The following is an 18,624-nucleotide window of genomic DNA, read 5'->3' as shown; positions in this document are numbered from 1 at the left end:
AATGTCAAATAAACAGCAAACCGGCATGTTTGTTTTTGCTCAATTTAATTTTCATTTTTCAATTATTATCAAGAAAAACAATTAAAAAATGTTGAATATGATAAGTTGAAAGTAAGCAAATAAAATAATTCATGAAAGTAAAGAGTTTTGGGGAAAATTCAAAAGGTTTTTCTGGAAATGGTGTCAACCAGAGGCCCAAAGCATAAATTCACCGAAGGCGAAAAAGTTTTATGCTACGAACCAGATCCAACAAAAGCAAAAGTTCTTTACGACTCAAAGGTGTGTGCATGAAAAATTAATATACGTAGCTATACTTTGTGATTTGTTTTGTGTTTCGTTTGTGTTGTATCGCTGGCATTATAATATTAACATCCACAATTTTAGTATCGGTGTCCGTGTCCGTAGTCTGTCGGTTTGGTGGCGGTTCGCGGTTCTTTCTACCGTAGTACCGTCTGCCTTTACCTCTTCCTTGTCTCCTGTGCTTGTCTATCTTGTCTCTTCCTAGCACGCACTTGTTTTTCCTGTGTGTTAATTCTGTTCGTCTCGCCTCGCCTCGGCTCGGCTCGGCGCTGCGACGAAAGCGAAGAAAATTAAATATATATAACCTTGGTCTGCTCTGCACTCGTGATTAATATCTTTTTGTTTGCATTTTGCCGGTTTTTTAGGTATTGGGTACGTACGAAACAAAAGACAAGCGTGGCAGGAAGCTCACCCAATATAAAATCCACTTTCAAGGATGGAGTTCGTCTTGGGATCGAAAAGTGAATTCTGATTTTGTTCTCAAGGACACCGAAGAAAATCGCCAACTGCAAAAAGATTTGGCCGAGAAGGCCCAATTACAATTGTGAGTACATTGACCTTGTTGTAGATATATACCTAAGTAGTTTAGGAGATATTTTTAAAACACTTTCACTCTTTGGATTTTTCGGCTATTGTTTTGTTTTATTTGTTTCTTATTCTCATTTTCGGATCTACTTTAACTCGAAATAGAGGTGCATATTTGTATAGAAAAGAGCGCAAAAAGCGTGCACGCAAAGAAGACGAATCAGACAGCTCGCCGAAAACCCGTCACCGTGGCTCGTCCGAGGATAATTTTAGTTCCAGTAGCACATTGGAAAAACATGAAGGTGATTTTCTAATGAGGGACGGTAAGTACATTGTAAATCTTCATTCTGCGAGACTTAACCACCTGGCTTATTGTTATTTTTGTTTGCATTTCAATTCTAAAGAGTGTGAAACAGAATCTTGCAGTAGTTCCGTCGAGAGCTTCCATGACGATGAGCGTGTACTGCTTAAAGTGAGTGAGCGGCTGAAGCAATATCTAGAGTATGATTATGAAATGACTGTGCGTCATGGCAAACTACACATTTTGCCTGCCCGTATTCCGGTGTTGGGCATTTTGGAAAACTTTGTTAAGCAGAGTGCTGTTAAGCTCGTGTTTTCGGCATCACAGAATGAATCCTCAAGGAGACGCAACACTAATTTGCGACCGGACAAAAAAGAACGAGAGTTCGAGAAGATTGTTAATACGTAAGTGTGTGTAGATCAGCGTTATTTATACTATTAGAGATATTTATAAATTATAAAACTATAAATCCACGGGTCAACGCAACCAGTCAACACTTTGACTGGCTGTCGTCACCAAACAATCAAAATTGTATCTGTCAACGCAAACGCACCGTCAATTTTCACAGTGTCAATGCATAACTGACACCCTCCGGTCAATGTTGACCCAAAATACGTTGACCTGTATTTGTCAAAGTGACGTTTAGTTTGAGGATGCTTTTTGTAGGGAACCTTAGTTGCTTTCAGGTCTAATAGCTGCCTCAATTCCAATCAATAAAATTCATGAACTAATTGCTTGGACCTGCGGGTTTATTTTATCCTGAACTGTTTTTAATTAATAGCTACAAACAACAATGGTACACATACATTACTTACTTAGGTGCTCAGACCTGATAAGTCCGTTGGGGACACTTTTAGGGGTATAGGGCCTCTACTACGCCTACGCGCCATTGTGTACGGTTTCCAGAAATGTGTTTCAGCTCCATCAACCTCTGGCCTAGTGACGCTGATTCCTCCTCGACTGTCCTGTACCATGGGCTTCTCGGTTGTCCAGCTCTTCTTCCTTCTTGTTTGAGCAGATTCCACTGCATTGCTTGGCATGCAATGCAGTCGTTTCCTTTTCGAAGCGTTTGTCCAATCCATTGCCAATTACGCCTTCGTATTATAGAATCTATAATATCTGACATGTCCTTCTATGAAGGACCTCATTTGATATACGGTTTGGCAAGAACATCCTTAGGATGTTACGAAGACTTCTATTTACGAAAGTTTGCAGCTTTCTTGTAATTGCTGAAGTAACAGCTTCAATATTGTGCGAAACAGTAGTAGCTTTGTTCTTAAGCTGATAGAGTTATTCCTCTAAATTTTCGATAGCATACCACCCAACGCCGTTTTTGCTTTGCCGATGCGGCAGATGATGTCTTGTTTGGTTCCACCTTCGATGGAGACGATGCTTCAAAGGTATTGAAAGCTCTCCACTTTTTCCACCGGTCGCGAGGAAATATTTATTTGAGAGAATGGTCGAGTTCCGGGGCTGATCATTTTTGTTTTGCCGGAACTAATTTTCAGCCCCACAGCTTTTACTTCTCTCTCCACACTTGTTGTCATTTGATGGAGATCCATGATCCTATTAGAGAGTGAGCAAACGTCGTCCGCGTAATCCAAGTGTTTTAAATAGGACAACCTGACAAAGCTGCGCGCAGTACATCGCTTATCACCAACAAATACAATATTGGCGACAGAATACAGCCCTGTCTGAGTCCGCTACGGATTTCAAAATCATCTGACAACCTAGAATCGTGCAGAACGTGACACTTGGTTCCATCATATGTTGCTTGAATAATAGCAGTTAGTTTTAATGGAATACCGCTCCTCTGCAAAGGTAACATCTGCATTTGACACGTTGAATAGGCAAGCTCTTTTCTATAAGCTCTTTGGTATGGGAATGTCGTTAAAATTTGAAAGATTCCTATATATAGATACTAATGCAGCAGTTTCGAATGGTACAGAAAGGTCGGATTGGTTTAGAACTGAATCAGGCGTTAGACAAGGTTGTACGATGAGTCCAAGCCTATTCGCTCTATTTTTCGAAGACTTAGTCGATTTCTTACCTGCTGACATCGAACACGCGTGAGAATTAAATAAAGCACTCTTGTTTGCGGATGATATTGTATGGTTCTCGCGTCATCTCCAGAATCACTACAGCTAACCGCATTTTTGAGTACTGTATAATATGGAACTTAATAGTAAACATGGAAAAGTCCAAGATGATGATTTTCAAGAACGGAGGAGGTAGTAACTGCCTTAATGAAAAATGGAACTCCAATGGTGAAAATATAGAGATTATCAAAGAGTTCAAATACCTTGGAGTGATTTTGACAAAAAATTTAAATATGGAAATGCGTCTAAGATAAAAGCTTACAAGTGCAAAAGCCGCCATCAGCGCATCTGGGAGTAGGTGTTTCTGAAACAAAAATATCGCACACAGCAGTAAATACACTGCTTTTACGCAAGTAGCAGAATCAATCTTATTCTATGCAGCTCAAGTGTGGGGAACGAAGCAATATGAAGATGTGGAAAAATTGTTACGCTTCTACGTTAAAAGGATCTTCCGGCTGCTACCGAATACGCCGAACTATATAGTTATGTTGAAAACGAGACTGCAGCCACTCTTTGTACGAACACTTTGAATACAGATTGAATATGTGCTCAAAATCATGAATATGGATAATTACCGGTTAGCGAAGATAGTGGCACTTCAAACTATTCGAAAGAGGTCGGGATGGTATGCAGAATGGATGAAACTTGGTAAGGAGAGAGACACGGACCTTAACATAGATAACTTTGATTTCAATCCATGGAAAGAAGCACTACCACCTAATTGTAAAAGTGGATGATATGTTATGAGAAAAATGCCTTAATGAAGCAATTGGGTCTCTGCACAGAGCGATTTACAGTCAACTCAATCACAATTTGGAGACGAAGAACTATTTCCGGGATGAATACAGCGTAGGTGAGATTTCGATGATGGTATAGCTGCGTGGGGAACTCGAACCTCTTAACTTCATTCCACATAGGGATGATTTACCAATATTATACGCCTTATGTAATCTACAAGTGAGAGAAGATGTATTTCACTTCATGGGTAAATGTCCAATTCTTAAAGACATCAGGAGAAATGTTCTTGGAACGGGTTTTTTTGAACGAAAATGAAATTGTATCATTGTTGAACGAAGTAGACGTTAAAAAACTGTATATGTACTGCAAACTGGCTCTTAATTACAGGGGGAGAATTGTTAATGAGAGCTTCTGAAAATAATATTTAATTTCAATAGTAAACTATTTAAAAAAAAAACTTTTTAAATCATGTCCCTAATTCGTTTATTTATAAATTATATTTCATAAAAAATAAGTTTCCAATTTATGTTTTGTCTACTAGGCAGACGGCCGAATGCCATGCTTTTTTTTGATTTTTGTAAACAAAGTAAATTATTTAAGACGAACAACAAAAATCTATCTAATATAATCTAAATCTACATTTTTTAATCGGTCTTTTCCAATTTAATTACAGAGTTTCTATCTTAAAAGAAGTTGCCGATGGGTTACGTATTTATTTTGACTTTACATTGGCTGACAATCTACTTTATAAAGAAGAAAAAGAATATGCAATTTCGTTGCTTTCGGAAGAAAATCTTAAGAATTTTTCTTACGTTCCCTCCCCTGGACTTTCGCCAGATTTTCTATCACCTAAACCAGATTATGATTCACCTGCACCAGTTGAAAGTTCTGAGTCACAACCATCCTTGGAAGCAGCAACCATTTCATCAGAGGATCCACAAAAAAGAAAACTACGATCCCATCGTAGTGAAGATTGTGATGCGCTGCTAGAAAATTGCTTATCAAGGTAAGTCGAGTTTAAAGTCAAAATGTAAAAATTTCTTCTCATAGAACACTAATTGGACTTCAAATCATTTTACTGCATAAAAAAAATATATTCCACAGCATTGCAAGTACGAGTTCAGGAGGTTCTACTCCACTTCAAGCGACTGCTGCTACGTCCAGTTTGAATTACATTAAATCTTTGCAACCGATGGCCCTGAGTATACCACCACCAGCGAAAGATTTTCTGCAAAAAGTGCTTTCTTGGCAAATTTTACCTTCAAATGCTGATCCGGCTCCTTCAATGATTTTCGGAGCAACACATTTAGCTCGACTTATTGGTATGGTATAAGTAATTTTCTTCATTTCATTGATTAAAATAATAACTTTACTTCAGTTAAACTACCTGAATTTCTAAATGCAACAACTATAGCTGAGGAAAAACTTAAATTATTATTACAACACTTGGATTCCTTTGTTCAGTAAGTTACATATAATTTTCGTTTTCTTTATTTGGCCTAACAAAATTAATTAAAAAAAAATAAGTGGTAACTTTTATTCCATTTCATTTGAAGCGCATATGAACCTGATTTTTCAATCAGATTTTGTACTGTGATACGAGAGGGACTATAAATAGCTTGAAGTTTTTATTAAATAAACTAAAACTCTTCGCTCAAATCAAACCTCTTAATGGCACTTGGCTTTTTCGGTATTTTTTTCATCTTATAACGCTGGATATTTTATCAATCAAACGCATATAAAGCCATCCGTCGCGTCGACAGAACTCTTCTCAATTGATTTATAATACTCAGAACACCACCTATCCACTTTTTCAATTACTTCCAAGTGTCCACCCATTCCATGTCTACCTGGGAAAAATGTATTAAAGTTGGTGGAGACACGCACTCTGACAGATTAAATCGATGTCCTTGACTAACTATATAATTACTGTAGAATATTCCAAATAAAAATTAAGGTTTTCAAAGAGTGACTTTATTAATTAAACAAAACGTGATATCTCTGAAATACGTATCTTCTCAGACAATGAACTTACTTACTTAGATCCTCAGACCTGTTAAGTCCATTGGGAACCCCTTAAGGAGCATAGGGCCTCTACTACGCCTCTCTATGTGTACGTTTTCCAGAGATGTGTTTCAGCTCCCTCCAACTCTTGCCTAGTGACGCTGATTCCTCCTCGACTGTCCTGCGCCATGTGCTTCTCGGTCGTCCAGCTCCTCTTTTTTGCTTGTGTGAGCGAATTCCACTGCATTGCTTGAATTAATTTCCTGACCTGTCCTTCTATGAAGGACCTCATTTGATATACGGTTTGGCTAGAAAATCCTTAGGATGTTACGAAGATATCTATTTACGAATGTTTGAAGCTTTCTTGTAAAGGCTTTCAGACAGTCTAGCAGCCATCAAATTCGTTGATTCTGTTTTTTTGTTTCTAGAAATCCACAAAAGACCCTTAAGGGTATGTCTCCCGCAGAAGCGAACTCAGAACTCATGTAAATGAATTTGAATGTATTAGTGAAAGATCGTTACTCTCTTCATTATCAAATTCAAAATTTGAATTTCCAATTACTCTATATTTGCCTCTTGATCTTTTTTGTCTCTCAGAGCGAGGGATATATTTCCGCACAAGCAGCCAATCAAAGAAATAAGAAATACAACAACGTTGCATGATAAACCGGTTTTTTTTGGTATGTCTAGTTAGGTAGATTTGTTGTTGTCTTTTGCATATGGTTCGAATTTTATAAAGCAAGTGGGTATTTTGCTATCGAAGGAGATGTTTTTTTCTTGAATTTCTTTTTTTGGTCGACTTTTTCTAATTATTGAAAATACCTATTTTATTTTAATATTTTTTTACTTCCCATTGGAAATTATTGTAATGGGTCCGATTTGTCAAATTGAAAATTTTGACATTTTTCGAGGTTTCAAGGTCCCTAGAATCAAAATAAAAGGTTTTTAGAAACATGTCTGTGCGTGCGTGTGTACGTACGTTCGTACGTCCGTACGACGTTTTTTTCGTCGTCCATAGCTCAAGAACCAGAAGAGATATCGACTTCAAATAAATTTTGTTATACAGATAATAAGGCAGAAAGCTGCAGAAAGGGCTCTCAAGAATATTGCGTAGGTGTTTTTTTTACCATAGCAGTTTGAAAAAAAGGTGAAAATTTTGGATAACCCTAAATATCTTACGAACCAAAAACGCTAGAGACTTGAATTAAATTTTATATAATATATTGTAACGTGATATCAACCAAGTATATTTTTGAAAAAAATCCATTTAACGGTTTTTTTATAAATCAAAAAACTGAAAAAAAAATGTGTCACCTACCAAATTTTACGACTAAAATATGATTTCATCTCCAAAACAATTTTGTGCAACGAAAAATAATGTTTTTGAAATTTGATAAAATTTTGAGAAAAATCGAATTGACAGTTTTTTTATAAAAAATAAAAACCTAAACAAAAATTAATAAAAGTTGGTAAAAATTGACTTTCGACTCAAATATCTTTTCAAAAATTTGAAATTTAGGCTTCAAACTAATTTTATCTTATAAGAAATATTATTTTGAACATTCAGTCAAATTTTGAACAAAATCAAATTGACAGTTTTTGTACAAAAAATTAAAAACCTAAAAAAAATTTAACAAAAGTTGGTAAAAATTGATTTTCACCTCAAATATCTTTTCAAAAATTTGAAATATTGGCTTCAAACTAATTTTATCTTATATGAAATATTGTTTTCAACATTTGAAAGAAATTTGAAGAAAATCTCATTGACAGTTTTTTTACAAAAAATAAAACTCTAAAAAAAAACAATACTAAAACTTGGTAAACATTTACTTTCGACTCAAATAGCTTTTCAAAAATTAAAAATAGTGGCTTCAAACCTTTTTTTATTTCACAGAAATATTGTTTTCGATATTTAGTGATTTTTATATAAAAATCCAACAGTCTGTTTTTTCATAAAAATAAAATCTACAAAAAATAAAACGCAAATTTGCTAAAAATTGATAGACGTGATGGGAAGTTATCAGTGTGCACAATCCTGTCAAACTATTTCAAAAAAGAGGCTGGGATGTGACCCACACTTATAACTTCCCATCCCGTCTGTCAATTTGTCTTGCTTAAAAGTTTGTCTATATGTACTCGTATCAATTTTGACCAAATTTGCGTACTATTTTTTGTAGATTTTATTTTTTATGAAAAAACGGACTCTTGGATTTTTATATAAAAATGAAATGAAAAGAGTTTTGAATCGATATTCAATTTTTACCAACTTTGAGTAAAGTTTTTTAGATTTTTATTTTGTATAAAAAAAACTGTCAATTCAATTTTCTCAACATTGTTGATAACAATATTTCTTATAAGATAAAAAAAGTTTGATGCCTAAATTTCAACTTTTTGAAAAGATATTTGAATCGATATTCAATTTTTACCAATTTTTGTTAATTTTTTTCGGTTTTTAATTTTTTGTAAACAAACTGTCAATTCGATTTTTCTCAAAATTTTATTAAATGTTGACAACAATATTTTTTGAAAGATAAAAGTAAATTAAAGCCAATATCTCAAAGTTTTGAAAAGATATTTGAGTCGAAAGTCAATTTTTACCAACTTTTATTAATTTTTGTTTAGGTTTTTATTTTTTTATAAAAAAAACTGTCAATTCGATTTTTCTCAAAATTTTATCAAATTTCAAAAACATTATTTTTCGTTGCACAAAATTGTTTTGGAGATGAAATCATATTTTAGTCGTAAAATTTGGTAGGTGACACATTTTTTTTTTCAGTTTTTTGATTTATAAAAAAACCGTTAAATGGATTTTTTTCAAAAATATACTTGGTTGATATCACGTTACAATATATTATATAAAATTTAATTCAAGTCTCTAGCGTTTTTGGTTCGTAAGATATTTAGGGTTAACCAAAATTTTCACCTTTTTTTTCAAACTGCTATGGTAAAAAAAACACCTACGCAATATTCTTGAGAGCCCTTTCTGCATCTTTCTGCCTTATTATCTGTAGAGCAAAATTTATTTGAAGTCGATATCTCTTCTGGTTCTTGAGCTATGGAAGACGAAAAAAACGTCGCGAAAGTACGGACGTACGAACGTACGTACACACGCACGCACAGACATCTTTCTAAAAATCTTTTAATTCGAGTCTAGGGACCTTGAAACGTCGAAAAATGTCAACATTTTCAATTTGACAAATCGGACCCATTATAATAACTTCGTATGGGAAGTTAAAAAAATGCAATACCCAGGAGTGATAGTACGCAAAAAAAATCAAGAAAGAAAAATGTATGACAGCGAATTCACGATACCTACAATACCTCTTTACCCTTTTTTATACCTACACTACAATGTGCAACCACAAAACTTGCCGAAAGTTGAACCAAAAATCAAATTCTGCGTATACGATTGACTACGTAACACCCAAATCACGAGTCCATGACCTTACATCATACCACGTACTAGAAAAAAAAATATTTCTAAGAAAAGTCTTTTTTTTTATTGTATTTTCTGTTATTGTATACCGCAAGCAAAACAAAGAATACAAAAACTAAATGAGCCATGAGACCAACAACAAAAAAAAATCTGAGAGAGGATGGGCGGGCGAAATTCTTTTGCAAAGAATTCTCTTCTTGAGCGCTGAGATGCAGTGGCATTCTTGGGAACTGGAAACTTCATTGTGTGCGTTTACAAAGAAATTTGTTGTTAAAAAATGCAAAATAGACCTCTTTTATAAAAATTAAATTAAATAAACAGTAGATGCAAGAACTTTTTACTTTTTTAAATAGAATAAACAAAATGCCAAAAAAAATAAAAAAAATATTTTGCAATTATATAAGCTCCCAATCCCTCACAATTGCACCACAAATGTTGTTATATTGAAATGCATTTTTAATTATGTTGCGACAAATATTTTTTTTTTCAAAATCGATAGTAAGAGTAATATATATGGTCCTTTTTTTAAAAAAAAAATTAAAACTAAAAAAATAAAAATCAGCTCGCCCCATGAATTCGCAAAAAATATTGGAAAAAAAGAATGCATTTTTTATTTTTTGTCTAAAAAAGTTACTATAACTATTTTTTAAAAAAAAAATTTAAAAGCAAATATCTTAACATATATTTAGAATTTGAAAAAAAGTTAAATTGACTTAGCTAGCTGTTATACTTTGGAAGTTTTATCAAATATTGCACCTATGCCACAATGCAAATTTGCCCTATTTTTCATAGTTTTCTACAATTTTTCTTGGAATAAATAAATAAATTAAAAAAAAAGAAAATCGATACTATTTATAAAAATTTATTGTTTTTTGGAAAAAAATATAAAAAAAATAAAAAATTATATTTTACACACTGCCCCATTGATTTTCGCAAGTAACTACCTGAATTTAATGATTTTTTAGTGATTCTAGTGCTATTAAGGAACAAACAATTTTTTTAAATTTTGTATTCCTTTATACAAATTTAGCCCAATATATTTTCAATCAAAACCCGTTTATTTCGTTTAAATATTTAAAAAAATGTGAACGCTACAAAGCTAAGCGCAAAGCACCAATCAATTTTTTTGCATGCGACATGCCCTTAAATGTCGATCATCTCCCCAGGCGATGGCGCAACAGTTTAACAAATATTTTAAAAATGACAGAGCTGACGAACTTGCAAAAAATTGAATCGTTTTATTTTTAAAAGCAAATAAATTCATCATAAACGGTGACGAGCAAAAGTGGTAAAATATTTACGATATGTTTTCTTGGTAAAAATTCTAGTAAATAAAAGTTGATTTTAAAACGTTTAGCCGGGTTACCTTTAAAAACGAAAAATAATTGTAAAAATATCGTGAACCGCACTATTTTTTTTTTTAACTAAAAACTGGTGAATCATTCCGCTAAATATCAAAACTTTTAAAAAATCCGAAAACTTCAGCGCTTAACATAAGAAAAAGCAAAAAAAGTCCCATCAATGAAAAAAGGACGGAAACGACTTCTTACGGACTTTGATGCTAGTAGAATGAAAATGGAGTTGAGAAATTGTGGATACAAAACATTTAAGCAGGAAGCCAAAAGCATAGACAAGTAAGTAAGTAAATGGAATGTACGCCGGGCACTCAAAAGAATTGGATAAGCCGCTAAAGAGAAACCAAAGAACCTCAGCTTCCAGCGAAAAATATTAAGGCCATGTTAGTTTTTTGCTCTCGTCAAGGAATAACACATCCTTCCAAAAATTCAAGCATTTTGAAACGTTTACTTTTGAAAAATAGCATTATTTTTGTACCATTATCCCTTTGAATGCAGAAAGTTTCGAACAGTTTGAGGGTTAAGCGATATTCCATCATTTGCTTGTTTGTCAGCAGCTATTTTAGGAGCACTTAACTTGGGATCAGCCCTTACCATTCTTTGAATTTTTCGTTCCATATGAGCGTCTAGTATTTTCTATAATTTTTTAATACATATTAAACTGTAGACCGTGGTCTGCCAATACTTGACGGTATCTCAACTTTGCAAAATCAAAACAAAAAAAACAATTGAACAGTTCAATACACCACGGCATACTGAGGCTAGATCTCTCATCTGAATATCATTACAGTACATAATTTACATTTCAAAAAGAACCGTTATTTCAATTTTGTTAGAGAAGAGAGAAGTGTTCGAACATTTGTTTGATGTACGAGCAATTTTTTGACATTCCTGGCAAAAATTCTACTAACGGTAAAAAAACCATGTGCAAAAGCTCGAAAATTTTGTTGCAGTTTTGTTGCATTTCCTATAATACATTATAATTTTATCAAATAAAGTCAATAAGCTCAGATTTGTAGTAGGAAGTTCATAGTGTATGGGAAACCTATTTATTTTCAATTGCTGTACGTGTAATTTTTTGATGCAGTGTAGATGCTCCCCAATCAGCATTGAAATGGATCTGGTGAGTGAATCCAATTCTGTGAACATTATCTTTCTCTTTCGAAGGGGTTTTAGTAAAGTTTGTTCTTGTAGTGCTTCCGTAAGCGTACAAATATTGGCATCTTTTCTTGAAGATATGGACAACTGGAGGAGATCCCGATTCCCAAACATTGTTGTTGTACCCAATGGTTTTTAAAACGAGAAAATTTCGCGCAAACTCGTTCCTTATCTATGTTAGGCAATTATTGCGATTCTATTATTTTTAGCGTAACACTCCATGGTTTTTATTTATTTCTTACTAATGTAAATATTTAGAAAAATAAGATAACCATTTTATATCAAATTAATATTTTGAGCAATAAGGTCTTGAAGTTTTGTAACAGAAATCATGAAACGACTACGTATATAAAATCCTTAACTACAGTTGTGTTCATAAAATAGCAATTAAACTTCTAAAAACAAACTAAAATATTATATTCATAAATACCCCAAATGCATTTTGGGGTCTTCTCACTTATTCTCGACGACCCTTGGACCCAAAAAGAACGACTTTGCTTTCACCGCTCAACAGAACATTCCTCCATTTTTCCCATTCCCTATGCGCTTTGGCAATCTCCATTATCATTGCCACATGCCTTTACGTCAAGAATGGTACCTTGTGTGGACTTCGGGCTGGTAACTTCGTTTCTAAAAGAGGGGTCCGTATTGTGACAGCGCTAACAGACAGTTGAAGTCCATTTCTTATTTTCCTAGAGCCTATGGAAGGGTTCTGTTTTGCTAACTGAACAATTTTTCTGACACTTCTTTCTTTTGAGCGTCACGTTATTTTGCCATTTTAAGGCAGCCTAGGATGTCTTGAATATTTTGGTAGGTTTTTCCATCCAAAAGAAGTTTTCTAATAAGTTTTCGAATTTCTTCGGTGCAGTGTTTTGACCGTCCCATTGTTTATTTTTGAGCTAATATTTATTAATTATTTTTATGCAAGTATGTTACAAATACTTAAAACTTTAAATAGTAAAATATTTACTTACCGAAAAAAAAAATAATTTTTAACACTTTTTAATATAAAATCAAGAGCACTGCAATTTTTATGAACACTCTATACCCAGAGAGTTTGAGAAAATGTGTGTTCACCGGGAAAAGTAGAGTATAACTTCAAGATAAAAGCCTTTAATATGAAAACGAAAGACCGTTAGATGCAAGTAACATGTTAATTTTTTTTGTAAGAATTTCCGTTACTTAAATAATTGACAATCTAATAAAATGTGATCACCACTATTTTAATAAAATGTGATCAGCACTATTTTTATGAACACAACTGTATCTCTCCAATTTTTTTAATTTCATGTGATTAGAAAATAGAAAAAATTGGTATCTGAAGGAAAAAGTAACTTCATGATAACCTAAGATCAAAATCGAGAAACAAGAAAACTCGAGAAGAAAAAAAATAAAATAACAACCTTTGTTTTTAGAAACTTCAAAACACTCAACACTCATATTTCTGAATTATTTACAGCTATTTGGAATCCCGTAAAGAATGGTTTGGAGAGCACAACTACTTCAAGGATCCAAAGGTTGAAACTGAGAAATCTTCCGATGAACAACCAAAGCTTGATGAACCTCCAACTACAAAAACCTAATTAAAAAAAAACAAAAACAACCTTATTATTTTTACTAAGGAAACTTCCTTCATCTATATATTTTTTTATTAATATTTTAAAGCTTTTTTTTATTTTCTAAATAACAATTTTTTGTTTATGTATAAAAAATAATGAAATAAATTATTGTATTTTATATTTTTTTTTAATTTTCAATATTAAGTTAGTGAAAGTTCTAATCGATATTAAAGTTATATTAAATGTCTCTTTTTATTTTATTGAAAATTATATTATTAACACGAGTAGTAAGTAAGTTTACAGTAAGTAGTAATTATTTTTAAATTATTATGGCTTGTTCTATTCCAGTTTATTTGAGAATATAATTATTATGATAAAATATATATTTTGTTAAGTCTTTATTTGATCACTTAAAATTAAAATGAAAAGTTAATTTAAAATTAGAATACAAATGATATGAATATAAACTAAAATTTTGCATGTCATATGTTAAAATTTTTTACAGGAAAGTTAAAAAAGAAATGTAAATTTTTGTTCGAAAAAAAATATTAATTATAATGTAAAGCAAATAATAACGTTAAGATAAAAAAAAATATATTATACATTCGACATACACCATAAGGCATACTTTGTTTTCAATTCCCTTGCTTCTTGGACACCTTTTCTTCTTCGCTATCATCGGCACCTTTAAGTTGTGTGTTTTTTTTTTTTAATTTTTATTATTTTACTTTATAATATAAATTATTCTACAATTTAATTTTTGTGAATGTTATTTGGTATTTTGTGTGTGTTTCTTGCAATTAATCATACAATTATACATTTATTTAACTTGTTATAACTTTTAAAAAGTTTTTTTTTTTAGTTGTTTAAATTTATAACATTTAACAGGCAGGATACAACAAAATAACAATTGTGTATGCTTTGCTTAATATACAGCTAAACAGCAAAGGAAAGAGCACACATTTTAAAAATTGTATTGTCCTGCTTAACTTATGTGCGAGAAATTCGATTTGTGGACGGTTTATATTTAATACGGACAGTAATTTGTTTTGTTGATTTTGTTTTTAGTTAAATTTGGTTTGAGACGGAAAGTTTTGTGACATTATTTTTAAGATTGATGACAAAATGAGTTTTGATTCCTTTGTGCTATTCAATAATACTATATTTTTTGTTTTTTTCTTTCAGTTTAAATTCACCTCTCAATATGCCTCTCTTAAATTTACTTTTGTTATGTTTTTTATTATTTTTTTCTTGTTTTTTTAAAGAATGTATAAAAAATAGTATTTGTTAAGATTTTATACATATTTTTGTATTCTAGGCCTCGGTTTTTCAAGAAGCTTTCTTTAATCATTTTTCATTATGAAACTTAATAAGCAATTAAATGGGTTGTAGTTAAGCTAAGAAAATTCGTAATGCGTAGCTTTTTTTCAGGCTTCACTGAATCAATTCATTGAAATTAGTTGGGTCACGAAGTATCAAGTCAACATACTTTGTTTGTTAGTAGTCTTGTTAAACTATGTATGTAGATTTAAATACAGGCATTATTGTTGAAAACAAAAAAAATATCGTCCAGTGGCAGAAGTACTAAACTTCTTTAAAATATATTAGACATTAAGGGCGTTCTCAGTTGAACGGTTTTTGAAAGAAAATGTTGAAACATCACAGCCTGCAAAAAAGATGACTCGTTTCATATAAAAAGTGCATTCGAAACTAAACAATTGCTATAAAGCGGCATTTTTAGCTTAACTTACTCCCTTTTAATTAACAGGCTTCTCTCTAAGTTTCATTAAAAAAAAAAAACAAAAAATTAACCCTCATGTCAAAGTAATCTTTTTAAGACCTTGAATTACTGCTGCCCCTATTGTCACCCTGTAGGCGTTTTGTTGCACTTGATGTTGTAGGTCGCATAAATCCACTCAGACGAGCTGTACCACTATTTGCTGGCCTAGTGGGACTTCTTTGCCTATTGATCAATGATGGTGTACTACTGCTTATATTTGTTACTGACGCTTTAACTAGCACTGCATTGCGGCCCGAAGAACTTTTTCCCGACGACGGTGTGGTCGAGGCTGACTGATTATCCCTGTGAACACTACTTCCCAAGTTCGATGAACTCGCTCTAGTTGAAGAAGGCTTTCGAATAGTTGCACCAATACTTGATCCACTTGAACTACTGCGACTGGCCGATATTTTTGAATTACGGGATGAACTGGGGATTGCAAGTGGCCTTTTACTCGGCGATGATTCAACAGAGTTCGTTAGAAGTGGTTTAACTGGTATACGTCTAACGGTATTAGTTGAAGTGCCACTATTCAAAGAAGATCGCGAACTACGCAAGCTAGCTCTTGAGCTACTTCGTTCTACGTCTTTCTTTGGGGATGAATTATTTGAAGATGTATCACTTTTTCTCAGGGAATTAGCGCGACGTACTGCCGCGGTTGCAGCCGAAGCGGTATTTGATGGCAGGGTGAGAGTGTTTGTGGGGTTTGCCCTTAACACACGAGCTCTGTCCATGCTTCGTTTATTTCTTTCTAAAATATTTTGAAACTGGTGTTTTTGGGGATTGATTCTTGTCTTTGAGACGGCAGGTTCACGACTAGGGTTATGGCTGTTTGTGTTTGTTTTGTTAGCAATTGTGACTGAATTTTTATTGGTGCGGTCTTTAGACCGGGTTGACTGCTTTGTGACAGCTTCATTGACGTCGTTACACGATGAAGTGCTATCTTTCCCGTGTGATGGTGTATCGGAGACTAGACTTTGGGTTTCTTCGAATCCTTCGTCGTTCAATTCATGACTGTTGGAAGAAACCTTGATGATGGTTGTGGGGGCAGGTTTTTCAGTAGCTATGATTTCCCTGGGGGGACTCCAGATTCGTTCGGGCTCGCCAATTGGTGACTTAAGGTTTCGAATAGCTTCACGCACATCCTCTTGATTTATCGAACTTATGTGGCGACCAACCCTCTCTAACTTGGCAATAGTTCTTTCACAAATCACAGGTTTTTTCGTCTGTGAATCTTCGTTCTTCTTGGTTTCTGTTTCATTCGAATTGCTTTGGTTCTTGGTTTTATCAGCAATTGGCGGACTTAAGTCTTCCGTTCCGCTACTGTAATCCGTAGGCCTTTTGTAACGACAAGTCCTCCTTGCAGCTGAGAATCTATCAAAATGACCAATGGGTTCATTATCAGCTAATTGGTCTACACTGGCATTAATATCACTTCCATCGCATTCTGTTGTCGAATTGACCGTAACAACAGTTGGAGCATAATGAGGCCTCCGCAAAGACGAACTTTGTGTACTTCGTCTCACCACTGGTGGTGTTTCGATGTTGTCTGAATCAATTTCCTTGCGGCTATATTTGTCATCGTGCCGGTCACGAATAGTGCTGAATCTATTGATCGCTGGACTTTCAATACTTGATTGGCTTTTGTAAATGGACGGGTCATTTTTAATATCCAGGATCAATGGTGGCAGTTGCTTGGAATCACTGCAATTTGGTGTAGCTACTTTACATTTGCTTTCGCTTTCGTTCACTTGAGATTGACGGCGCGCATAAATGCGGAGGTGATCTGTTGCTGGGAGATCTCCTAGAATTTGTATCAAAGACTTGCGATCTTCTTTTTCGCTATTTATACGAGTTGCATTGTCTCTGATTTCAACCTCTTCGGAGCTGTTCGAAACGTTAAGATTTGATTTTCGCCATGTTGACTTGTCGCGAGTGTTGTTTATATCTGCAACAAAAATGGGTTAAAAACCTCGTTTGATGACAAATTTAAACTCTTACCATCTATAGCCTGAATTGTTCCGGCAATATCAGTTTTCTCTATCGTTCTGGACGGCTTCCAATCCCTCTTATATGCTTCCCCAGTGGGAGTATTAACTGAGATCTTCTCCTCTGGCAACGGATCCAACTTGTTTCTCTCGCTTTCTGAAATGCAAAATAAATAAGTGTCGCTGTTCACGACTTAGGGTTAAGTTTGTTGTTATACCTGGATCGTTTTCAAGCGATCGTCGGCCATTATTGGTAAGTTGCCGTTTCCGTTTGTTATATTCATCATTTAGTTTTTCATCATTTACATTTGATTGTAACCATGTTTCAACATTTTGTATACTTTCGCGTGATATTCTTAAAAGTTGGAAATAGTTGGAAATAGGAATAGTTGGCAATGGAATCTTTTAAAAAAATGTCCTGATAACTTACCTTGGCTTTCTTTCAACACTTGTAGCAACAAGGGGTGGTTTTACCTCGGTCATTGGTGATGGTGAATTGGCTCTTTCGCGGTCGGTGCCGTAATCTATGTTCAAAAGTTCCGGACGTTTTCTACTTGCACTTCCAGATCTCGCACTCCTCGCCCATGAACGATCTGTAGTTATACGTGATTTTATATCATTAGCTCGGAAAATTTCTTGTTTTACATCGATTAAAAGAATATCATTAAAATTATCATGTATTTTAGAACTATCAGGGGTCAGTTATATCACTGTTAAAAGGTGAATTAAAGATATAACTGGCACTTGAATTAGGATGTTAGGATTTACGAACAATAAGTAAACACAATTTGTATTCTAAGCACAACTATTCTAATTCTGTGTTCACAAGAAAATTCTTACGATCATTTTTCTGCCGATATTATGTTAAAAATGTTTATTTAAATAGATCTACAATTGTATTTATGTAAATTAAATATAAGACAATTGTTTTTATGTTAATAATTTTCATAATAGTTACCCAAACTTCCGTAAGCGGAGGCTTTTCTTTCTCGACTACCATTATCTTGTCCAGAACCCTTTATTAAGAATGTCATTAATTCATCATTTTCATCGAAAACTCGGCTCTTTCGTCTACGTAGACTGCCATTTGGTGTTATATCAGGAGAGATTCCATCGTCCCGGAATGCGTTACAATCAATACCGGTGTTAAATGATCCCATTCTTCGTCGGGTAAGTGCTGGACTTGATCGAAGTGGATCAAAGAGCGTATCGATCAGTAGGGGTTTATCTGGATCAGAATTAGGTGTTCCACAAAGATTTGCTAAAAACAATTGAATTTAGTTTCGAATGGGTCGAATTCTAGACATTTTAGGACAAAAGTATACAAAGCTCGTAAGGTAACTTTTTCGCCTTTTGACATAAAACTTGAACATATGTACAT

General features: G+C 33.7%; 2 protein-coding genes across 2 annotated transcripts in view; one reads left to right on the top strand and one right to left on the bottom strand.

Annotated features, from left to right (window-relative positions):
• Positions 1-13,732, top strand: LOC129948583 (protein male-specific lethal-3). Its single transcript, XM_056059692.1, has 8 exons — positions 1-279; positions 666-844; positions 991-1,148; positions 1,230-1,530; positions 4,637-4,969; positions 5,068-5,285; positions 5,342-5,426; positions 13,376-13,732. Exons 1-8 carry the CDS (start codon positions 178-180, stop codon positions 13,497-13,499), a joined length of 1,500 nt encoding a protein of 499 aa, XP_055915667.1. The 5' UTR covers positions 1-177; the 3' UTR covers positions 13,500-13,732.
• A 435-nt stretch (positions 13,733-14,167) lies between these two features.
• LOC129948582 (formin-J) overlaps positions 14,168-18,624 on the bottom strand; it is a 97,730-nt gene continuing 93,273 nt past the window's right edge. Inside the window, exons 13-17 of the mRNA XM_056059691.1 lie at positions 18,202-18,504; positions 17,674-17,836; positions 17,462-17,598; positions 17,257-17,400; positions 14,168-17,203 (exon numbers count right to left, since the gene is read on the bottom strand). Of these exons, the coding sequence (XP_055915666.1) occupies positions 15,309-17,203; positions 17,257-17,400; positions 17,462-17,598; positions 17,674-17,836; positions 18,202-18,504 (2,642 nt within the window). The 3' untranslated portion in view covers positions 14,168-15,308. The remainder of the gene's footprint in view (positions 17,204-17,256; positions 17,401-17,461; positions 17,599-17,673; positions 17,837-18,201; positions 18,505-18,624) is intronic.

Source organism: Eupeodes corollae, chromosome 2 (genome assembly GCF_945859685.1).
Source record: "Eupeodes corollae chromosome 2, idEupCoro1.1, whole genome shotgun sequence".
Taxonomy (NCBI): Eukaryota; Metazoa; Arthropoda; class Insecta; order Diptera; family Syrphidae; genus Eupeodes; species Eupeodes corollae.
Note: the sequence above shows the minus strand (reverse complement) of the source record. Positions and strands in the feature narration are given on the sequence as shown.